The sequence below is a fragment of the Pimephales promelas genome, chromosome 11 (genome assembly GCF_988280905.1).
Source record: "Pimephales promelas chromosome 11, fPimPro1.hap1.1, whole genome shotgun sequence".
In the NCBI taxonomy this organism is placed as follows: domain Eukaryota; kingdom Metazoa; phylum Chordata; class Actinopteri; order Cypriniformes; family Leuciscidae; genus Pimephales; species Pimephales promelas.
This window is the reverse complement of record NC_142779.1, coordinates 13077143-13102378: the sequence shown is the minus strand read 5'-3', so window position 1 is coordinate 13102378 and position 25236 is coordinate 13077143. Positions and strand designations below refer to the sequence as shown.

The following is a 25236-nucleotide window of genomic DNA, read 5'->3' as shown; positions in this document are numbered from 1 at the left end:
CTCACTCCGTGGTCAGCTGTATTATTATGATCAGTATTATTATTATTATTATTATTATTATTATTATTTACTAACACTCTGTCTACAACATGCACAATATTGGTCGACGTTTATGATAACCCCAATCTTGTGAAAATCGGTTGGAAGGGTGCCGATATGCTCCCTTGCCCTCTCCAATATGGCGGACCTGTAGATACACCATAGATATATGCGGCAGCTAATACGGTTTCTATATCCATTCTATGGTCTCTGACGAAACCACTCTCAGACATGATTAATCAAAAAGTTTATTTAACCGTAGAGCATCAGACGTGTTGCATCTGTTTAAATTATATCTAATTATTATTTAGCCATCGTTGTGGGTTTCTGACATTCCTCCGTGAATTCACCAGTGCTAAAACAATATAACTATCATGTCTAGCAATGAACCAGTTTCAAGTGTTGAATCTCGTTCTCGATTACTACTGTCTGGTGTTAAAGTTAAGAGGTTAGAGGTCTGAACGGCTCCACAACGCTAGCACGTGTGTGATGAGATTGTAAGTATTTTGAAAGTTAATTGCATTGCATTGTATGTGTATTACGTTAAGGTTTATTCCATAAAATCTTGAACGCTTTCTGAGACTGTTTTGCGATGTGATTCGCTAGGTGGTCCGATATCTGCTATGCTGGTTAACATAGAAAATAGAAAAAAATCTTTTACTTTTGTATGAGATTTTCCATGGAAAATATGAAAAAGTAGATTTCATGTTTATGGAATACTAGTATTCAATTTCTCTCTATTCAGATTCGTATTCATACCATTTGGCCATGTAATAATAATACTAATAATACAAGTAGTTTTCAGTATTATAATTCTTATTATTATTACTATTATTATTATTAAGCTGCTGTTGTTTACAGCATAATAATGCAAATTAGTTTTGTGATCGAGATAGACAAAAATATATTTTTTATTTATCAAACTACAGATTCTTCACCTAAATGATGGCTGTTATTTCAAAACTTTAGTAATGTATCCAAACTATTAATGAAATTAGTTAATATACCGTTGGGTATTCTTCACAGGCCACCAAATGGTGCCATTTATTGGTGAACTGATTGAGTTGTAAATTATAAATATATTGGTAAATAAAAAAAAGCATTGGTCAAATTGATTATCGGTTTATCAAATATCAACACTCTAGCAACATTTAATTGGTGTAAACAAATTATTTACATTGTCACTGACAAAGAATGCAGAAAGAACACATTTAGAATGCAGAATTATTTTGCATGTTTGTAATGATATATAGCCTAAGTCTCAGCACCTAATTAGCTGGGAGAGATCTGTGCGTGTTTTAATTGGTGTAAACTTAAACATAGCCTGATAATTAGGGGTTCAAGCACGAAGTGCTGAAACCCTATTGTTTTTGTACTGATTTTTATTATTAGGGGTTCAAGCACGAAGTGCTGAAACCCTATTGTAATTGTATTGATTTTTATTATTATTATTATTATTATTCTCCCCTAAAACGCATCGTGCAGCCCAAACCGTAAGGGCTAGAGCTCTGAAACTTTGTCAGATGGTAGTACAAAAATCGAGGAGAGGTTATCAAATTATGAGCCCGATTGGCCCATAGGTGGCGCTATAGCGACCAATTGCGCGAAACGGCTCATAACTCCTAGACCGTAAGTCGTACACTCAAGTGTCTTATATCATTGGAAAGCTGGTCACCTGACGAAAAAAACGTATATCTCCGATTTCATTTCGGGTATGGAAATTTTTCCGCCATTTTGAATTTTGTCGAAAAACTACTTTTGCGAACTAGTCCCTGGTTTTTTGCCCGATCGGAACCAAACCAGTGCAGAAATGTTCTCTGGAGTCTGAAGATCAATAATTATCAAAAAAATGTTGAAATTTCTATTTCCGGTCGCTAGGGGAAGCAAAATAAACGTTGTGGGAGGAGCCTATTTTACTAAATTGGCTATAACTCGAGAAGTAAATGAGATATCTTCACCAAACTCGGTACACATGTGTACGAGTTCAATTTGAGGTCACAGTAAAAAAACAGCGACGATTGAACACTAGGTGGCGCTATAATATGAAAAAAACATAAAAAGGGCTATGACCACATGACCGTTAGTCCGATTGACTTGAAAATTGGTATGCAGTGTCTTGGACCAAGGCCCCATGTATATCTATGAGGACATTGGCGTATCCAAAAAAACATGGCCGCCATCAGCCAATGAAGTTTGTGCATCTATGAAACAAGGTTAACGAAGCCCGATCGGAACGAAACTCGTTGGGCATGTTTGACTCATGGCCCTAGAGGTCTGTAAGAATTTTGAAAGAAATCGGCCACTAGTTGGCGCTAACGAGTTTTATGGCTCTGTTATCACGTGGTGTTGCACACACCCCCACAATATGTATATCAATTGATAGATCTCCTCACGCTGAACAACTTTGCCTCAAGAACCATTGCTGTCAATCAAATCGTTCGTTAAATATTCACGAATATGTTAAAAACGTACTTTTGCGAACTAGTCCCTGGTTTTTTGCCCGATCGGAACCAGACCAGTCTAGGACAATTCTTTGGACACTCTAGATCAATAATTATCAAAAAAAGTTGAACTGTGTCATTTGTTTTGCTATAACAGGGTCATTAATAAAAGGGGGCATGACAAAATGCACCCAAAAGCCTATAAATCCTAAAAGAAAAGTCAGAACTTCACAAAAATTGATGAGCACATGTGTCATAACTTATTCAACAAGCATGCAAAGTTTCATGGAGATCGGACTATAGGTGGCGCTATAACTGTTAAAAATGTTAAAAACAATGTATTCCCTATGGTAAATTGCCATTATTGAAACTTAAACCTTAATGTCTTTTGATGCTTTTGTGCTTAAAGGCCTTAAAGGCCTAAACTGCTTGAACCCCGCTAAATGCTGCTTGCAGCTTTAATTATTATTATTATTATTATTATTATTCTCCCCTAAAACGCATCGTGCAGCCCAAACCGTAAGTGCTGGAGCTCTGAAACTTTGTCAGATGGTAGTACAAAAATCGAGGAGAGGTTATCAAATTATGACCCCGATTGGCCCATAGGTGGCGCTATAGCGACCAATTGCGCGAAACTGCTCATAACTCCTAGACCGCAAGTCGTACACTCAAGTGTCTTATATCATTGGAAAGCTGGTCACCTGATGAAAAAAATGTATATCTCCGATTTCATTTCCGTCATGATAGATTTTCCGTCATTTTGAATTTTGTCGAAAAACTACTTTTGCAAACTAGTCCCTGGTTTTTTACCCGATTGGAACCAAACCAGTGCAGAAATGTTCTCTGGAGTCTGAAGATCAATAATTATCAAAAAAATGTTGAAATTTCTCGTTCCGGTCGCTAGGGGAAGCAAAATAAACGTTGTGGGAGGAGCCTATTTTACTAAAATGGCTATAACTCGAGAAGTAAATGAGATATCTTCACCAAACTCAGTACACATCTGTAAGAGTTCAATTTGAGGTCACAGTAAAAAAATAGCGACGATTGAACACTAGGTGGCGCTATAACATGAAAAAAACATAAAAAGGGCTATGACCACATGACCGTTAGTCCGATTGACTTGAAAATTGGTATGTAGTGTCTTGGACCAAGGCCCCATGTATATCTATGAGGACATTGGCGTATCTAAAAAAACATGGCCGCCATCGGCCAATGAAGTTTGAGCATCTATGAAACAAGGTTAACGAAGGCCGATCGGAACGAAACTCATTGGGCATGTTTGACTCATGGCCCTAGAGGTCTGTAAGAATTTTGAAAGAAATCGGCAACTAGTTGGCGCTAACGAGTTTTATGGCTCTGTTATCACGTGGTATTGCACACACCCCCACAATATGTATATCAATTGATAGATCTCCTCATGCTGAACAACTTTGCCTCAAGAACCATTGCTGTCAATCAAATCGTTCGTTAAATATTCACGAATATGTTAAAAACGTACTTTTGCAAACTAGTCCCTGGTTTTTTGCCCGATCGGAACCAGACCAGTCTAGGATAATTCTTTGGACTCTCTAAATCAATAATTATCAAAAAAAGTTGAACTTTGTCATTTTTTTTGCTATAACAGGGTCATTTATAAAAGGGGGCATGACAAAATGCACCCAAAAGCCTATAAATCCTAAAGGAAAAGTCAGAACTTCACAAAAATTGATGAGCACATGTGTCATAACTTATTCAACAAGCATGCAAAGTTTCATGGAGATCGGACTATAGGTGGCGCTATAACTGTTAAAGATGTTAAAAACAATGTATTCCCTATGGTAAATTGCCATTATTGAAACTTAAAACTTAATGTCTTTTGATGCTTTTGTGCTTATAGGCCTTAACGGCCTAAACTGCTTGAACCCCGCTAAATGCTGCTTGCAGCTTTAATCTGTTTTTGTTCTTTTAGATACAAAGGTATTTGACATGGCGGCCATTTACTCTGGCATTCATCTGAAACTAAAAAACCCTCGCACACCCTGGTCAGACAAACTGAAACTTGCTCGATTTGCTTGGATATCAACACAGTGCCTTCTTCCTAACAAAGAGCAGGTAATTTATCTTATTGAAATGCAGACTTGTTCTCAGTCTGCATATTTTTGAGAGTGTAACAGTAAACCATGACTTAAAATTTCTCAAACAATTTTCCTTTTATCTGGATATATCTAGGCAAATTGTTTGAAGTGTTTGTAACTAAGTGTATGTTGCATTTATGTATCTCGTATTCTCTGTCATAGGTTCTGTTTGACTGGACAAGTCATGTCCTCACTGGTTTTTACAATAAGAAAATAGAGGTGCCCCCAGAGGTGGTGGAGGGTTTATGGACATACCTAGATGATATTCTTCACAGCAGGAAGCTTCATAATGTGCTGAGTCAGGGAAAAACCATTAGCCTTCGTCTTACAGTAGCACAGGTACCAGTAATTCAATATCACATGAATTTCACTTCTTTAGTGTTGTAGTATTTGATCACTTAGTTAATAGTAGGTATAGTTGCATTAATATTGGTTTTAATAATAAATCATTTCTAAGTGCATTTTCTTAAGTCTCTTTAATGTTTTTTTTTCTATTATGTTAATTTTGTAAAAAAAACAACAACAACAACAAAAGATGTAAAAACATTAGCACCATTGCATTCCTCATTTGTTTTATTTTACCTTAGATGATCAATGACAGGATTCTGGAATATTCTACAGGACCCACATCAGTCAGTTTCCACACTGTTCTGAGCTGTTGTCATGGCATTTTGACCTCCCCAGTGCTCTCTGTGGCCTACACTGCGAAGTACGAGTTATTAGTGGAGCTCTTGACTCGACTCTGTGGCTTGTCCAGTATGCAGCTCAGGCAGCAAAAATATGAGGAGCCTCTCTCGCTCAAAGTCTTTGAGGTTCTGCTAGTTGTTCTCAGCACCTACCTTACAGTGCAGAAACAACAAGCGAACTCCAACCGAGTGTTTTCCCAGGTAACGGCACACCTTCTTCATCCGCTTATTCTGCTCAGACACTTACTGAACACTAGAGTATGGACTGAGAAGGATGACATCAAGATTCGACAGAATCTGAGCAAGGAAATCCGGAACAAGGTGGACGCTGTCCTTCAGTCAGCGCTCTTCATCCCTGATCATTTACAGTCCTTCAAGGATGAAGTTTTACCATCAGAGGTTGAATCTCGGACCAAAAAGAGCCAGACTGGAAAGGGCTTGCAAGGCCCAGTCAGTATTATCCTTTCGAAACTTTGCGTCCAAGGAGCTAACGAAGAGGAAGAGGCATTATTTTATGCCGTTAAGTCAAACTCTCTAGCCCTGCTATTTAAATTCGCCCTAGATTCATTTTGCAAAGGGGGAGAGAACAAGCAAGTGATCTTCCATCTCATGACTAAGCTCATTGTTGCTTTGGGGTTCACAGATGAACTGGATAGTGATGAGAAATTTAGTGCATCAAACTGGGGTATTGCTTTACTCGCTCTTGAGAACCTCATAAACACAGGTTTGGCTGGTGATATCTATAATGTGGCTGCAGACAGAATAAAACACGGAGAGGTGCAATTTAATTTCTACAGGAAACTGGCTCGCCTATTATTTAACAATACCCAAATGGGCATCCCAGCTTGGTACCGCTGCCTCAGAACTCTGCTCGCACTGAATCACCATATCCTGGAGCCAGATTTAGACGAGCTCCTTTCGGGTGTGTGGGTTGATGCTGACAATATGGAACTGCGTGTTAGGAAAGCCAGAGAAGCACTTGTGTCTGCCGTCTTGCAAACTTATGGCAAACTTCGACAGCTGCCTAAACTTATCGAAGAGCTGCTTGATGTAGTGTGTCGGCCTGCGGCGGATGAATTGAGACCAGCATTGTTGAATGAAACAATACAAAAGACACTGAGTCAGTGTTTGCTAGACAATCCTCCGAGCCAAAATCTTGAGATCTGTTGGCTCATTTTAAATCAGATGCAGTGCTATCTGCTCCCCCACATCCAAGATGAAACATCGGATTTGGCGCTGAAATTGTTTTCTGTGAGTTTGCTCCTCTATGCTGTACTCTTCAGTTTTAAGACCCTGGACAACAGCACCCCGGTGCCAATCGTGAAGCAAACTCAGAATCTGATGACCGAGATACTGAAGGTCGTTGAAGACCTGTTGAAGCAGAACCTTGTCACCAAAGGTGTTTGGAGGGAAAAGCTCCAAGATGTAACCCTTCTGCTTACTCATACTTGGGTTGAGGTGGATACTCTCTTTCAGATACACTGTCCTAACAAGTACACATCACCAGCTGCCTCACAGAGTGGCGCTTTAGTGGACAAAGCCCTGACGCTAAGGGACATGGACAGTCCACTTGGTAAATTATTACAGAAACTACTTGTACTCCACAAGCTGAAGATACGCTTGCTCAAATCATCCACTGTAACATCAGATGCATCAGCAATGAAGGAGTTGGCTCAGTTTATTCTAAACAGGCAAGAACTTTCAATAACGCTCGATGGCGACCAGATCTGGGACTTTCAGTTTTGCAGTGTTAACACTAACACTTATAAGGCAGCTAACTGGTTTCTTGTTACCTCCAACCTTCCATTAATTGCCCCTTATCTCGAACCAAAAGACACGTCTGATTTTGCAGAATGCATGTTGCAGTCTTTGCTTAAGAGCTTGGATGCCTCTGGAAGCAATTTGGACAACACTGGGATCTCGGTCTCCTTAATATCCAGACAATTACTCGAGAGTCCTGTTCTTTGTGAGCTCCCTGAGATTTTTTCAGCAGTGATGAAGTGCATCATCAAGGCATTTTTTGGACCACTCGACTTGCACATGCAGTTAATCAGTCCTTCGTTTTTGTTGGAAACGCCTTGTGGGGAAATGGTTGGTGTAGAAGATGGAGAAACAGGCATGACACCACCTCTGAATAGACTGAAAGCCATTGGACAGGAGATGTTCGACTCTGTCAAAATGAGATCTTCCATACCTCTATCTAAAACACAGGTTGATCAATTACTGCAGCTACTCAAAATCACAAGTGTCCTGAATGGATACGCAATGTCCCCTGAAGACTATTCAGAACTTTTTCTGTGCTTGTTCACACTGGCGTCTTGTGTTCAGTGTGATGAAAGCGTCAATGTCTCTGCATCTGTTGCATTGCTCAAAGAGCTTTTCAGTGTCATGGCTTCACTTCTGCTGGTTAAAAACTCTCAAACACTCCTGAAAGTTGTTCATGGAAGTAATCTCTTAGAGGCAACAATGACATCCCTATTCTCTCAGAGCAGCAAGGGGCTCTTTAAAGATGTGGATGGCCCGACATGGTTGTCTTTCCTTCAGTCAGTTCAAGACTTCATTCAGTCCCTAATTCAGCTCTTAATCGACAGGAAGAGCAGCATGAGCCTCAATCTGGAGAAGTTTACCTCCTTCATGGTTGAAAGTAACATCGCCGCAGGAGTTCTGGCTGTAGACACAGGGGATATCTGTTTGCTACAACTCCATCTGGCAACTTTAAGCATACTTTGCAAAGAAATGATCCCAACCCTCGGCAAGAACAAACAGCTGGATCAGACTCTGACTCATTTGTTAGAGAAGGCCACTTCTGTCATGGAGCCAGCCATTCTGGCTGTGCTGATGGGCAAGGGAAGTAGTCTCCTCAGGCAGTCCTTCTCTGTTGAAGTGGTAACGGTCATGATCAGGAGTGAACTAGCTAGAGCCTCCTGCTCCGAGGACGACGGGCTGGAGAAAATATCCCGAATGGCTTTCTACCGGAGCTTTTACCAGCAGATCTTAAAGGAACTGTTCCCGTCACCTCGTCCTATGGACTTCCTCATTTCATCAGTTAACTATCTATCTGCTTTTTACACGGCTGTGGACAAGACAAAAGCAGCAGATCTTGAAGAAGTCCATATTGGGATTTTGCAGAGTATTTACGCGCTGCTGTCAGGTACAATGTCCTAAAACTTTTTAAAACCTTTACTTGACTAGAGTAAAATTGTGTTTGTGAACACACTTATCTGTTCTGAAAACAGTCTCTCAATCATTTCATCAGGAACTTGGATGTCGTTGTCAGACGTGAAGGAGCTGGAAGGGCCAGTAAAGGAGCTTCTTAATCAGCTGGTGTCCAACTGTTCTCAAGAGCAGTTCCATCTATTACTGCTGATGCTCAGAGAGGGGCTTGTGCCAGCAAAGATTGAAGGAGGCCACTCAACTGTAAGATTCTCCTAGTGTCTGAGTGTCTATTCTTGGGTTCTTATGATTGCTGTAATAGTTAATGCAATAAATGTATCGCCTAATATAATTAATATATTCACAAGGTTAGCAAATTTATTCAGTTTCATTGTGTTCTGTGTAATTTCCAAAAACCTAGAAAACTATAGCCTTTAGCAGACAACATCAGTGAATAGTTGAAAAAGACACTCTTTAAATGTAATTTATTTGAGGATAAAACACAGACTGGACAAATAAATGCTTCAAATGGTGAAAAGTATAATTGAATTTGAGCTGAAGTGAAATATCACCCTTGAGTGACACTCTCTTTCATAAAAATATGAACACCAGTGGAGGACTTCAGGTCAGAGGGCAAACACATCTTAAGGAATGTCATATTACATCCGTAATGATTTGGGGAAGTTTCATTATTGAATTATTGCAGATAAAATATTTTCAGTTTTGTTTTTCCACTGGGTTTGATGCAATTTTAGAAATAGAAGTCTAGAATGTTTCCCTATGAATGTCATTCACACAAATGACTGAACCTAATAATCACATAAAGGTCTGTTTAGTTTTAATTTTTTTTTTTAATTAACTGAATATCTTTTTTTTTTTAATTTATATGATTATTAACATTATCATTTAGTGAATGACAGCCTTAGTTCTAATATTTAAAAGTCTGCCACTCGTTTTGGATAGATTCTTTGTTTGTGTCTTTATTCTTCAAAGAAATGGATGAAATGGAAATGGATGATTGATGTTGACATGAAAACGTTAAGATAAAATGCATTCCTGTTTCTTTCTCAAAGCACTAGATTTTTTAAGCATGCTTGTGGTACGCACTGATGATGTATATATTTTTCCCTTTCGCAGGAAGTTCTCTCTGCGGTGACTTTTATAAAGCTGCTCTCCTGTTGTCTGTTTCCAGAGCATTGCTCAAAGGCTTTTTGGCTTATCACCCCACAAATCATATCCACTCTCATTGTGAGTATTTCTTCTTATTGGTTGATCGTCTGGATTGTTCACGGTGTTTATTTTTAGTCGTTACGTGCCGGTTTCTTCTTTAATGGTTCTGTTAAATATACCTACTCTCTGTGTCAGTGCCTGGCGGCGAGTCTCATGTAACCAAGTCAAATTCACATTTTGTGTCGTGTTCGTGCCGGTGTGTGAGAACTTTAATAGTAGCTTTAACAAGTGTCAGTGTATAATTTATACAGTGAAGTCTATGTACTGTTTTACATTTATATTTTCTCATTAAATGTATTTCTTTAATGCTTCTGTTAAATACGCCTACGTGTCAGTGCCGGTGTCCATGCTTCATGTTTCCATCATGCATCTTGTCTAGTTAACTGCTGTTGGTGAGTCTCATGTAACCAAGTAAAATTCATGGTTTTGCCGGTACCTGTGTCCATGTCCATTTGTCTAACCGCTGTTGGTGAGTTGTTTACACAAACAAAACTAGACAAGATACAATGGAAACATGGGGGCTATTTAAAGGGTAACTAAACCCCTACAATTGTTATAAGGAAGTGCTTTAACAAAAAATATGAGAATCACCTTTCAACTTTTAAACCCTTGAAGTGCTTGGCCCTGTTTACTTTCTTTATATGTGATTTCCTGAAATATAATCTTGCTTAAATATAATCAGAGGGGCATAATACAGTAGATGTGATAATGCTTTACTTCTATTGAGCCTGAAACGTTCCTTCCTTTAGGGTGTCTAGAGAGTTGGCTGGCAGTGAAAAACACCATGCAGCCAGATTTGTAAAACCGTCCTGACTCTCTTGTCTTGATTTAGCATTAAAATTCATCTGCCTGGAAAAGTCAGCTTTCAAAGTCTTCTTTATGTCACTGAGTTCACTCAGAGAAGGACTGTGTGTGCCTGTCAGGTTACTTTTATCACTGCACCTTTCTTCTCCGTGTCAGAACTTGACATACTAGAGCTGCCGCTAGCTGAGTTCAGCACAGCGACCTGAAGCTTTGTTAACCTTGCTCTACTCACATCTCCACTGTGTTTTATACTCAAAAATAAGAACAAGCTCTGTAAACTTTACTTTTGTCATTAATATTTTAAAGCACTGATCGTTTGCTGAGCAGTTGAAAACTATTCTGTGTGAATTTATATTCTGCTACATTTGAAGATGTCTGGAGGATTTCTGGTAAATGTAAGCCTGGTTTGTTTCAGCTTTGCAGTCCAAATATTGTTTCATAAAACTTAAAGTAATCTTTAATAGGTGCACCTATTTTTTCCCCCATTTGAAATAACCTCTACATCAAAAATATGGAAATAGGATTAATTAAATTGATAAAGTGAGTTGTAGTCACACAAAATTCCATGCTGTTCTTTGAAATTTCTATACATCAGAGCATCCTAAAAAAATGTTTCATGGTTTCCACAATAATATTAAGCAGCTCTACTGTTCTCAACATTGATAAACATTCTAAAGGATCATATGACAGTAAATTATAGATTATTGGTACTGGAAATTCAGCTTTGCCATCACAGAAAGAACTTTGAAAATATCTTAAAATACAGAACAGGTATTCTAATTTGTAATAATATTTCACAATATTACGGTTTTGCTTTATTTTTGACCAAATAAATGTAGCCTTGTTGAATTTAAGAGCAATCTAATTCATTATTTCATGTTTTTTTATTTATTTTGACCATTTACCTCTACTGGTAGATCATGGCACTTGTAACACCAAGGTCGTGGATTTGACTCCCAAGGAAAACTAAATGCATAAATGTTACATAATATGAAATTTCGTCCTGCTGATTTTGTTATCCAGAAATTGTTGAAAGGTTATTGTAGACAAACATCTCATGACTTAAAACAAGGAAGAAGTTAGCAGTAACCATTTGAGAGGCTCTTGATTTTCACAGATTTCCTTACAGATTTCCTCCCTTGTTTTCAGTTTGTAATAAAGGAGTCCAGCAAGCTCCCATCTCTGACCCGTGCGCTGACGTTGCCAACTCTCGAGGCTTTGACTTCCCTTCTCTGGCAGGGTAAAACACAGATCTCCAATCCACACCATGTGATTGTGGTTTTGGGGGCACTGCAGTTTGTGCCTCTTGACAGTCATTCCATGGAGGACTACCATGCTGCTTTTGAGGCTATCCATGAAGCCCTGTTTGCAATTATCCACTGCTACCCTCAGGTGAGTATCCTTCGACTGAAGGAAAGAAAGAGATAAGAGCTTAAACCTGATAATACATAGACATTTTATTGTTGCACTTTTTAAAGTTGAATTATATCCTTATACATTTCCCAATTTACTTAAAATCACCTTGAGGATGTGGAGGAAGAAACTGTGCCACATGCTTTTTAAAGGCTGGTATCTGTTTATATGCACTTGCTTTGGGACAAAAAAAAGTATTCATTGTATGGATCAAGAATTTAATACGTCTGCCAGTAAACATAAAATTACATGTATTTTCTTAAGATGAAAACCATATTACTCTGCAAAAATTTAAAAATAAGTAAAATAAATTTGTAATTTGCTCTTATGTACTGTAAAAATGGTGGATGTCATGGTAAATAGGTAACATTCAGATGAATTTGTAAATTAGTTTGATAAGGCTCATAGGTTTATGCAAATAGGTGTGTTACAGACTAATGCTGCTTGATGTTTGGAGCGACCATTACAGTACCCTGGAGAGGTGTTTAATTTGCACTGAATATGAGTGAAAATTAGAATATAGTTTGGAAAGTTGCCACAGTTCCTGAGGGGGAAAGCGCCCACGGTTAGTCTGGGACATGAGGAATGCTGAGATTGTGCAAAACTTCAAGGTGCACAGGTTTCTTTCCCAGTGAAAGTGGGAAACTTGGTACAATCTCAACATGACCTTGTGTTTGATAGGTTTTATAAAGTAAAATGAGAGCACAAATTAGGGTTAGCAGAATGGAGTGGTCCATGACCATGAATTAGCCATAATGATGACTGAACAACTACAGGTGCACTTACACTATATGTAATTGATCACTCACACTTTCTGTATCCACTAGGGCAATAGACCTAATAACTATAAAATATAACCTATTTCAGCCATTTAACTGTATTTGAATATACAGATTATACATATACAGATGAACCAAAGCATAATATTCTGTTAGTCCTCCACATGCTGCCAAAACAGTGCCTATGGCGCTAACACCTATGGCGCTTTTCCATTACCAAAACCAACTCGACTCACCTCGGCTCGGCTCTTCGTTTTTTTTTCGCTCCATTTTCCATTGCAGAGAGTACCACCACAAATAGTACCCGGGCGTCATAGCGAAATCTTTCGTTCCTCGTTGCCCCATCAAGCTCTCACTGGATCCTCTTTTCGGCAACCAAACAAAGGAAAGTCTGCACCTTCTCGTTTGACCAAGGCGTATTCTTCTGAGTTGCCATAATAATAGTAGTAAGTTAAGTTGTTTAGTAACTATCTCTGGCCAAACTATTTAAAAATGGCGGGGTTATTCTGGATACTTCATCTGGCGCGTGCGGTCAGATTCTCTCTGACCAATCAGCAGTCGGCATTGTTTTCACGTCACATTTTAGTATCGCTTCAGCTCGCTCAGAACCTCACCGAAGGTGATACAAAAAAGTTCCCCGAAAGCAGGTACAGGTACAACTTTTACATTGTGGAAAACCAAACAAAGTCGAGTCGAGTCGAGCTGGTACTGTGTAGTGGAAAAGCGCCACAAGACATTAGCAACAGACCCTTCAAGTCCTGTAGTTAGGTTGTGAAGTGATGCCTCCATGGATCAAACTTGTTGGTCCAGCCATCCAACAGATGCTCAATCAGATTGAGATCTGGGGAAAACTGAAAACTGGGGAACTTCATCATGTTCCTCTAAAAATTCCTTAACAATGAGTGCAGTGTGGCAGGGTGCATGATCCTGCTGAAAGAGGCTATTTCCACCAGGGAAGACCATTGTCCTGAAAGGGTGTAGCTGGTCTACAACAATGTTTTAATAAGTGACACAAAGTCACGTGAATGAGTGGCCACACTCCCTCCACCGGCTTGTGGTTTGTGGTTCGTTCCTCCTCAGACCTTTGTAAATTCTCACCACTGCTGACCGGGAGCAACTTGAACTCATGGAATGGAAATTAGCATGTATAAACCTTAAACAATTTAAAAATCAATTAAAAATATTACGCTGTAGCCACATTGGACCAGCGGTTTGGAAAATGGATGGATGATTAAGCTGTGGGCGCCATCTTCTGGCGAGACAAGGGAATTCATTCGGCACGGCCCTCAAAGTGGGTATTCTCTAGCGGTTGAGTGTACTTCAGTTGTTGTACTTCCTAATTGCTGTGCATTATGGGATTGAATGAGTGTACCTGATAACATTCACTATGGTTTCGGACACCACTACAAATGGCTGTTCCCCTTAAATAGTGCCTATTTAAACATATAGGGGGCAATTTGGACATAGTCCTTGATATGTGGCCTTGTTAGGAGATGATCAATGATATTTGCTTCACCTGTGACTGGTCATAATGTTTTGGCTCATCAGTGTATATACGCACACACATTATCCTGCCAGTCATTGTAAATATGTTGCTTACATTGTTGCTAGGACTCAACTAAAAATGTGACTTTTAATAAAAAAAGATGAATTCAGGCTTTTTGAATCATTCCATAGTGTTCTTTTGCCAACCACCTATGGAGGCATCAAAGAAATGTTTAGCTTGATGTGTTTGTGCCACAGAAGATTATTGTTTTTTTTTTGTGTTCGACTTAAATCTAGACAAGGCTAGTATTCATGGGATAAACATAAAGGCCAACGGGTTTTATACCAAGCCCAGCTGTGCATTAATTTTGAGAGCTTTAAATGTTTGCAGGTGATGCTGAAGGCTTCTCCCGCCTTCCTGAATTGCTTTTATCGCCTGGTTTCATCAGTCATGCATGAAGGCAGACAGCGGAGCGACTCTGACAGAGGTAAGCATACTTATTATACCCACATTCAGAAGTGTTCTAAAAGCCACGTCAGATGCTTCAATTTAAGCATAATACACCATTCAAAGGTTTGGGGTTAGTAAGTAAGTAAATAATACATTTTGAATATATTTTAATTATAATAACTTTTTTAAAATATATTTTAAAGCAGCACAACATACAATAAAATAATAATAGTCATGTAACCATTGCAATAACTCCGAAGCTATTCATTTAAGGTAAAAAACTGCATAGAGCTGATTTAATGTGTAATTTCTTCCTGTGATGGCAAAGCTGCATTTTCAGCATTATTCCTCCAGTCTTCAGTGTCACATGATCCTTCAGAAATCATATATTTATTTGTGTCTGTGTGTATTTATTGTGTACACATATATACATTTATTGTTGACTGTAGTTGATGGACAAAAAAAGTGGAAATCTCCTGATGCTGGCAAGCCATTACATTTGAAACTGCTCAATTTCTTTTTGAGAAACTGCTCAAAAATATATATCCCTCCATATGTCTGCTGAAACTTTCCCATCTACAAGTTGCCCTGAATACATTAACTGCACAGGAAGAAAAAGATGTTTTTTGAGGTATGATTCATCTAATGAGACACAAGCACTTCGTTGAGCTGTGTTCAGAGACCGACGCTTGCAGACTGTGGCTCTATGGATTGAATTTCAAAATGAAGTGAAAGAGAAAAAAAATTACACGTAGAAAGAAGGTTGAATTTGATCCCTAAGCTCGAGGTTCAACGCATTTAAGCACTGAAGGCATCTCTCTCTTTGAATTGAGAACTCTTTTTATGAGTTAAGATTTAAAGTTTTTTTGGCAGTTGCATCAGTACATTTAGTCTTTCTTCATTTCTTAGATATTCATAAATGACATCAAAGCTCAGTCAGAACTAAGATGTATTCAGATGTGAGGCAATTTCAATCCTATTGATCATCTTGTGGTAACTTTCTTAAAAGATGAATGTGATGCCATGATCACTCACTCTGATTTGCCCGGCTCCTCAGATAACGTGGCTTTGAAAAGATTTAACCAGGATTCATTATTATAATATTGTCATGGTTGGTGGTTAATGCATTCTGTTCGCTTTTAAAGGAGAACGGAATGCGTAATTAATAGATTTGGAATATATTTGCATATGTTTAAAGACACTGGACAAAGGTACACTACCATTTTAATGTTTGGTATCACTTTAGATTTAATACATTTATTTAGCAAAGATTAATAAAATTGACAAAGTGACAGTAAAGACTTTGAAATACATTGTCTTTATGTCAAAAAAAGACAGTGTATACAAAAATACATTTATACAAAAATACATTTGTAACCATGTCAAAAAATGCTGTTGTTTTTTTTTTACTTAATCAGTGAATCTTGAGACAAAATGTATCATGATTTCCACAAAAATATCAACTGTATTCAACATTGATAATGAGAAGTTAAGATAATAAGAAATGCTTCTTGAGCAGCAAATCAGATTGATTTGTGTACTGAAGGATCATGTGACACTGAAGACTAGAGTAATGATGCTGAAAATTCATCTTTGCCATCACAGGAATAAATTACACTTTAAAATATATTAAATTAGTTAAATTATTTTAAATTGTAATAATATTTCACAATATTACTGTTTTATTGCAGGGCATGATGGAGAGAGGGTGAATGGTTTAAGTTAGAATCAGAGTTATCTTAATGCACCAACGGCATTAAGCATAATTAATCATGTTTTAACATTTTGTTTGGACAGTTCTAATTAAAACGCTCTCTTTCAGCCTCCGAGAAAGACAGAGAAAATCTTCTGAAGTGTGCTAGGCTGGTGGAGAGGATGTACACTCATATTGCCAATGCTGCTGAAAATTTCACAGTCCTGTCCTCATTCATGGTCGCACAATACGTCAGTCAACTGCAGAGGGTGAGACACTAGTCTTGATCTTGTTTCTGCTCTCATGAACCGCTTGCCTGAAGTAAAAATTTGCTAGAATGTTTGAGAAGAATCTTCTCAGTGTTATAAATCACATGCGTTTGACCTTCCAACTGCCCTAGACTCATGTTGCTGCACTGAACAATCGCATTAGCGCACATTGCAGATAATTGGTGTCTTTGTAAACCCTCACTAAGTTTCGGTCTTATTTCCTAGGTGACGCTTCAGCCAGAAATCAAGTCACATCTAACAGAGGGAGTATACTGTATCCTGGACCATTGTGTTGAACAAGACATCAAGTTTTTGAACACCACCCTTCAAATGGGTGTCAAGGAAGTGTTCAATGAACTGTACAATAGTTATACACTCTATCACAAAACTCAAAGGCAAGGGGAAGAAAAGTACACCGTCTGACAATTGCATCCTCTGCCTTGAGTGAATAAATCTATATTTTTTACATATAATTGTTATAGATGAGTATATCTCTAGAAATGTTTTACATTTTCATTATTTATTTACCCTCATGTTGTTCCAAACCTGTATGACTTCTGTGAAACACAAAAGATATCTTGATTTATAAGTCAGTTCACTCCCACATTCTTCAAAATACCTTTTTCTTGTGTGTGTTCTGCAGAAGTCAGTCAGTCATACAGGTTTAAAACGACATGAAGGTTAATAAATTATGACAGAATTGTAATTTTTGGATGAACTATCCCTTTAAATGAGGGAAAACGGTCTGAAATAATTGTTAACACTTTGTATTTTAATACTTCCTCAGTTTTTGTACATGACAAATGACCTTTTTTTTTAACGAGAACAGTACTTTTTTTCTGTGTTGTACTGGTGTTCTCAGCAAACCCTGTTATATGCTTGAAGTTAAAGACCTAAAAGTGTGAAGATGTTTTGCGCTTATCTGAATTGACAACCTGAAGTCCTGAAACAAATGTCTGACTCATCAGCCAGATTTGGTGAAATTCTCTCTCAAGGTTGTTCTTCTGAACAAACCAATTAACCTGAGGTTGCTGCAGATGGACTCTATGAAATTAGTGTAATGTAAAAGTGTCCTGGATGACAAATAACCAATTAAAAATGTAACCCATTAGACATATGCTGTTAAATGATGTTTAACATTAGAGCAGTCACACTAACTGCTCTGGTGTGCCTTAACTTAGCCGTTCTCCAATGTACAACAATGTTTTGCTGATGTTCCCTACAAAGAGAATCTAGATGCAATACAGGAGATACCTCAGATGCAGACTGAATAAACATACAGCTATACAAACATAATGCCATTACAATACAACAAAATGTTCAACATGGACTGTACAATTGCAACTAGAAAGTTGTGTACTTTACAATGGCAGCAAGTAAGATTCTCAAGAGTTCGTTTTAGAGCATCATGATGAAATTACTTGGTGGCTAAAGGTATTTTCAAGACATAAACGGTTGTTACACATAAGAAACTTGAGGTTCTTAAAGGAAATCCTGCAGGTTTGTGCTTCAATGTTGCTCACAGCCATGTCAGTCACACTATCCTGCATGAAGTAAAGGGTCCAAGAATAAGTTCTTGACTATGTCTGGCTTTCCAAATGGCATTTGGTCCTGTGCAACATGTAGGTGTGTGTCTAGTGGGCAAACTGATGGTGGAACCCTTTCCCAATTGATCAGTAGTAGTACTTCAGGTTTGTGTTTGATAAAAAAAAAAGTCTTCAAGTGTTGTACCACCCTCCAGAGGCATTCCTGTATTAATTAAACTTCCCAAGCTTTAATCTCCCTTTATCAGCAGAGTCAGGAAATAGCAGGTACCCTAGAATTGGTGTCTGTAGGGGGTCTTGCAGGAAAGCGGAGAGCTAGAACGGGGCAGAAACCATCATAGACGGCACCCAGGAGCTGCCAAGGATGATCAGACAAGATGGCCGAGAGCCAAGACTGTTGCAAAACAGATTTGGCTCATTAGCCCCAGTGAATGCTCAAATGTAGGGGCTTAGATACAACACACCACAGAATGTAGGGAAAAGATATTTGCCCACATTATAATTACTGATATAAGATGGAAACGGTCCTGTTCACACTCATGTGGAGTTCCGTCTGAATTTTTTTGGATGGCAATTAGAAAGGCACATTTATCAAACGTTATACCAACATGTCAGTGTGTGTTTAATATAGAGCTTGAATGTTATTTCTACCATATTTCATGCATGACTGCGTTTATTGTCATAATAGTCAGCTGGCTTCATGTTCGAGTCTGAATCGCTCAGGGAGAGGTGCTCAGTGTTGGCAGGTTTAAAAATGTGCACCGATTTAAATATGACAAGTTGTCTTTTGGATTCAAAATCATTTCCAAATGTATTTTTTTTTTAAATCTGAGATTAAAAGTGGTCATTTAAAAAGTACAGCTGCCAGTTTTGTGAATGTGGTGTTATTTCATAAGAAACATGTTGACCTATTATGGCCACTAGGAGACGTGTTTTCTATGAACACCCTGGAAGTTTTTACAATTCACTCCAGGCTATATCTCAGAACAGAAAATATCTTATTGTAGGTTTTTGATCTCATCATCCTGACAGTTGTTGACTAAAAACCTGTCACCAAACTTTCTTCCTGAATGGCCTAGTGCACTGGGTTTTTACACTCAAGAATTTTCATGTGACATGAGAGAATAAAATACATTTTTGTAGCCATCAATAAAGGCCAGAATTACAAGTTCCTCCGTAAATACCCCAATTTAAGCACAGTGTCACCTTTCATTCTTCTAGGAAGTTCTTACAACTGATTTGGAGTGACTGAAAAGAGGTGGCAGGCTGGGGGAGCAGTAAAGCATTATAAACCAATTACAATATATGGATAACATAGGAAATGACGCATTCTCCAATGTAGGCAACATGACAAATGTTCCCTCTGTGAGGTTTCAAATGCCAAGATATATATGCATGATATATATGCAATATAAGCTATTGCTTTCCCATGACTCCAAAATGGAAACATATAGAGACAGATTATGGCAGTCAGAAACAATGTTATTTTATTATCCTATTGTTTTTTTTGTTTTTGTTTTTGGTTTTTTAATATTTTTAATTCATTTTGATTTTTTTTTTTAATTTTGAGTTTAATTTTAATTAAAGGCAATTTTTGGTATTTTTTTATTAATTTAAGCTTTAGTTATTTTAGTATTTTATGTTGTTTTATTTTTATTTCTGTAAACATTTTTTTTGGTGAACTTAAATAACAGTCAAAGAAGAGAGAAAGATCTCAAATTTACAGTGTTTGGTAATGTCATTTACATTTTTCTTATTTAATGGAAGGGTAAAGTATAGCGATACGTGTTTTTTGTTGTTGTTTTTTATCAGTCCTTCTTTACATTTTGTATGTACAGTAAATGCCTGGACCTGGAATTCTTGGTTACAGCCCTGTTCCCTTATTCTTTCCACACATGAAACTATTCACATTTTAATTGGATGTGTTTTTGGTAATTAATTAGCCTACTTACAAAGTTAAAAATCCAAGAACATTTGCTCAAATTAATAAAATAGTAATAAGTAAGCTGGCCGATAGATATAGCCTAGCCAGTGTGCACAATATAAGCCAGTACACAATTAGGTTACATATGTGTGCATTATTTATCAATGACTTCAGTAAAAAAGAACGTAACACTACAATAATTTGTTTTTGTCAGACCTGCAGGATGAACCAAACAATAATTACGGGGTGCATCTTGAGGTACAGGCTAACGATGGATGTCCCCACCCCCAGCCCTCTCCGTCCGCGTCTCTGTGGAGCGTGATTGGATTAAAGTCGGTTACCCTTTCCCCTCTAACCCGGTGATGCTGGCTGTTTCCTGCTTCTTCTTCTGTCCAACCGCCGCTGCTGGTGAATTCGTGTTAGTTGAGCGCTGTAGCCACAGCGAGACGCAGAACGTGGACGTCAGTGGCTTTTCACGGCACAAACCCCGAGTCAGCCACTGTATTATCCCATCCAAAATCACAGCAATGCGCAGGAAATCTAGGATATTATTATGTTTTGCTGTGCTTTGGGTTCTTGGCATAGCATATTATTTCTATTCGGGGACAACGCTGAGTCGAAAGGTAGGTTTTTCCTTTGGCTGCTTTCTTCGTGTTTCATGCTGCTAGATCGGCGCAAATATAAGTTGTTTGGGGTGATTGTTTGTAAATATTTCGTTTGCGGATGAAAGAGGAAAAAAACATTCACTACGGCGATAGAGAAGACGAGAGAAGCCGACACGTTTAAATACCCAAGTCTATTGAGGGGACTCACAAAGATAGTGTTATCGCTATACGTGCTGTGATTTAACTGCGAGACTATCAAATAACCCCTTTGGTTAAACTGAGTTAAAAGCTTATGTTATGCTTCTTTTTAAAGGCGTATTTTGTCCGGAGTAACGTTAGATTTAAATGCTTTGTTACGCCGATTTTCTTTAGGGGCGAGAGGGACGTTGATTGGCTAACGTTATACAAATATGAGTAAAACGTTAACTTGTATGTAACATAAATGATATAAATGTTGCTTTACAAAATGTTACTACACAAACTGCTGATGATATAGCCTACGGTATGCTATAAGCTAGCTGTTTGTATAGTATTTGTAATGTTTCAAGGTAAGTTAGTGTTAAAGCCAAGCTACAATGAATACACGAGTTAGTTCCGGTTATCACATTTGAGAGCTAATATTTAGTCTGGAACTTTTTTTTGTATTATTATTACTGGGCATGGCGATTATTCTTCTAAGTGATTCGAGTACGTTCAGTGAAAGATTCGTTCAGTGACGTTTTCTGCTGGTTACTCCAGTAGGTGGCGTCACAATGGAGTATATGTTTTGTGTGTTGTAAGTCGTTGAATCTTTTGCTATCAAAATAAGAAACTCTGAAGTGGAGTGGAGTGATATTCAGTACAACAGCAGCTGTTGGCGCTATTGTGATATTTGTTTTTGGACATTTTCCTACTAACAAATATTTGTCCTGTGTCAATCTTATTTTTAATGCAAGGCAGCTGTTCTTTTAGCTGTACTAAAACAGGCCTACTTAATTTGCGATTAAATTGTGATTTCTTTTTTAAGCTAATAATTGTATCATTAACCGCAATTTTCTATCGTGGCTTCTAAATCAGAATGATCACATTAACAGGAAACAACCTGCTTCTGCATTGATAAATAAGGTGGATATACGAATCAGCACTGTCACACTGTGGAATCTTTCAGATTTCCAATTTTTTGCATTTTACATTAAGTTTTGATCCCTAAAAGCTGCATGTCTGGATTCTATTAATCATCACTTGACAGTGTGTGGATGTTGCACTTTTGAGTGAGGGTGGTACACCATGAAGCCATAATTTTTAGTAACATACCATCTGGTCTCAAAGGATGTTTGCTCAAATTCCTTCACTCAGGCAAATAATCAGCTTGTGTGCTTTATATTTGACCCACACTGTCTTAAGGTTTTGTTGTTTCGTGTTTTTGTTTCCATAATCGTCTATCAGCCGTACTAAGCCAACTTATTTTATAGTATGAGTACATTTGATATACTGAAAGCACATTTGTGAATTGCTCCCTTTTAGGATGTTACTGAATGTAATGCTATTGCTTGTAGTGTATCGATCACAGTTTGTTGTTCACAAGTCGTAATTGAAACATTGTGTTTTGTATGCATTGCTGAAATGGCAATATACTGGACTTCAACGACTTTGCTGCTTAACTACCACTTTCTCTACTGGTTTATTACAGTTTTATCAATAACATCGTAATGTATGAAGATGGCTGCTTGTGCATATGTTTTTTAAAGCATTATAAGGAAGTGGATGAGCAGCTGGTAGATCCTTCATCTGGTTCAGGGCACTTCACATTCAATCCCTCTCTTTGTTGAACAGGACATCGATGCTGTTGTTGTGCGCAGCTTGTGTTCATTCATATCCTTACAAAATGAATAAATTTTATTGAAGAGTTTAGATTGACATGACATTTGCCCTGTCCTTTTTGCATTTAATTCTGTGAGAACTGTTCTAGTTACGCAATAGATTATAAACAGATGTCAAAGATCGTGTCTCAGCGAGGAAATGAGTTCCTGCAACCAGCGAGTGGACAACAGCCTCGGGATGGCGGTGGGGTTTGTACGGATGCTCATCACGGATTCTAGTACCTCGGTTATGCAAAGGTCGGATTCTGAATGTTTTCTCTTTCGGCTTGGTTTTTGGAGCCGGGTCTGCTCTAGGATGCGGGCGGGATAGGGAAACGGGGCTTTTATCTCCACCGAGAAATGCGTTTGATCTGATATGTGCTCCACAGCACAATTATCGACATGCTGATTGTTCTGCCCTTGTTGGCAGGATTACAGTGGCGGTGCTGGGATGGGGCCGTACTGCTTTCACTCACTTGTTCAAATCAAAGCTTGTTAACATCAGGATGAACCAAAAGTGCATGACAGATTCGGTCAACTCTCACAAAGCTGTGTGCCTTCCTTTTTTTTTTTTTTCTCCCTTTGATACCAGAGGAAAATATGTAATTTGGGTCTGATGACTGTCATTCAGATGAACTTGAATGTGAGGAATGAAAGCAAAGCAGTGGCCCTCCTTTTATGTGGCTAGAGAGAATGCCCGTTATCGTGTAGATGCTCGGCTAAAGGCACAGTGATGTGAATTTTGGGGACGGCCGATGTTAAATACTTGCGAGAGCTCCTTGATGTCCGAAATGAAGTCCTGAATGTTGATATATGAGATTACGTTTTACTCACCAGAGGGTGATTTGGGTTTAAATATTGATGGGCAATATCTGAAAGCTTCTTAGGCTTTATCTCTTCCATGAGATATGTCTGTGTACTGTAAAAACTCTGCAGCTTTAAAAGTATGATGATGCTTTTGTAGTTCTTTGCCATGGGATGTTTTTCTATACCTCTTATCTACCAACTGAGCTTCAAAAGACCTCAATATTTTACTTTTTTGTTGGCAACCGGATTTCATGAGATTGTTTTGTCAGCTTGTTGAATCAGCAGAATTCCAGAGAATAAATCAGTGGCTTCTGTTTTAAACCAAGCCACGAGCTAGTTACAGGCTAAACTGTGTAAGTGTTCCTCCTAATGTTTTCACCTTTGATATGAGCAGACGATCATATGAGACACATTGCTTTTTATGACCTGACCTTTGACAGGGACAGGGTTGTATATGTATCCTCCATGAAGGATTTAAAGACACTGAAAAGAGACTCTTCTGTAACTTTGGACATAATTGATAACTAAGTGACCTCCAGTGGTCAAAGGTCTTGGAGTTGCAGAGTTTATGACCATGGAATTCCTCTGTCTCCGTCCACTCTGTTTCTACCAGATGGAGGCATTGGCTTTAGCTGAAATAGTGAGAGTGAATAGGCAAGGGTTTTTTTTTTTTTTTTTGGATAAATGTCTGAAATGAGGTCTGTGTGGATAATAGAAGCTCAAGATATTTTCATGTTTTATTCCATGACATGTAATACCCCATTTGTCAGAATCTTAGTGGTGGTGATGTTAAAGTAATGTGACTGGTGTAGTTCATTTATAGCCTAACTTTTTGGTTTGTTTGTTTTGTTGTTGTTTTTTTACTTATAGCGTTTTGTCTTTTAGGCTTCAAAATTCATACATTTGTGAGGATTATTTTGATGAACAAAACGTGCATACATTTTTGTTGGTTTACAGAACTTATGTCTGCAATAATCCAAAAGCCAATGGAAAATCCTGTTTTTGTCAAGAGACTCTTGGTGCCAAATTTTATTTCATTATATTTTGAGCTGCTCATTTCCACAATATTGTTCTATTTTTACAATAATTTATTGCTGCCTTAAAGATCATTTTAATTTGAATGATATATATATATATATATATACATCAAATAAGTTATCAAATAAAAATGATCCTTAAGGCAGCAATAAATTATTGTAATAAATTATATATATATATATATATATATATATATATATATATATATATATATATATATATATATATATATATATATATATATTTAAATACGAAAATGAATGTCCATTTTCATACTGTACATTAAAATCTTTTTTGTTTTATTTAGAATACTTTTTAAATACCAACTCCAAGATATTAAAGTCATTCCTTTTTAAAAATAAAATACAGTACTTTAAATAATCCATTAGAAGCCATGAAGTGCAGTGAATACTTTTGAAGTATTGTCTTGTCTAAAGATTCAACATTTTTATTGAGGTCTTTGGCATCGGAGATGGATTTTCTGTAATATTTGGTTAGATAAAGGTCTCTGTGGGGATTTGCAGAAAGCCTTTTCAATTCTCTCACAACTGCCTATTCTGTTAGGGAGTGAGATATGAAATAATGAATACATCCCTGCTTACCACTTCACATTGTCAGACAATTTCTCCTATAATCTCTGTTCTTCGAATCATTCTTTATGCATCCATGCTTGATTTTAGGCTTATAAACTAAAGGCTTGGTTCTTTTTTTCATTAAGCAGCTCTTTCCTGGTTGTTAGATGATAATTGAGTGAAGAGGAAGGAAATTTTGGGTTTCAGTTCAGTCTCACCCAAAGGCTTGTCGGCACACTGGCCGTGAGCCAAGAGGAAGTGATGTGTGAATTGCAAAATCCATAAGAAAATAGAATGAAATATGCTAAAAGAGAATTTTGCAAGTAATTTTGCAAGATGTAACATCTGTGG

General features: G+C 37.8%; 2 protein-coding genes across 3 annotated transcripts in view; both read left to right on the top strand.

The window, feature by feature from the left end:
• The first annotated feature begins 337 nt into the window (after positions 1 to 337).
• On the top strand, positions 338 to 17670 carry urb2 (URB2 ribosome biogenesis homolog). The gene is made up of 10 exons (XM_039672927.2): positions 338 to 536; positions 4429 to 4571; positions 4757 to 4933; positions 5182 to 8431; positions 8537 to 8697; positions 9571 to 9681; positions 11617 to 11859; positions 14536 to 14632; positions 16418 to 16557; positions 16783 to 17670. Exons 2-10 carry the CDS (start codon positions 4446 to 4448, stop codon positions 16978 to 16980), a joined length of 4503 nt encoding a protein of 1500 aa, XP_039528861.2. The 5' UTR covers positions 338 to 536; positions 4429 to 4445; the 3' UTR covers positions 16981 to 17670.
• Positions 17671 to 20372: 2702 nt separating this feature from the next.
• The window catches only part of galnt2 (UDP-N-acetyl-alpha-D-galactosamine:polypeptide N-acetylgalactosaminyltransferase 2), a 63948-nt gene continuing 59084 nt past the window's right edge, over positions 20373 to 25236 (top strand). For both annotated transcript variants that reach the window (XM_089116996.1, XM_089116995.1), the window contains exon 1: positions 20373 to 20648. In XM_089116996.1, coding sequence (XP_088973122.1) covers positions 20388 to 20648 — 261 coding nt within the window. In that variant the 5' untranslated portion in view covers positions 20373 to 20387. The remainder of the gene's footprint in view (positions 20649 to 25236) is intronic.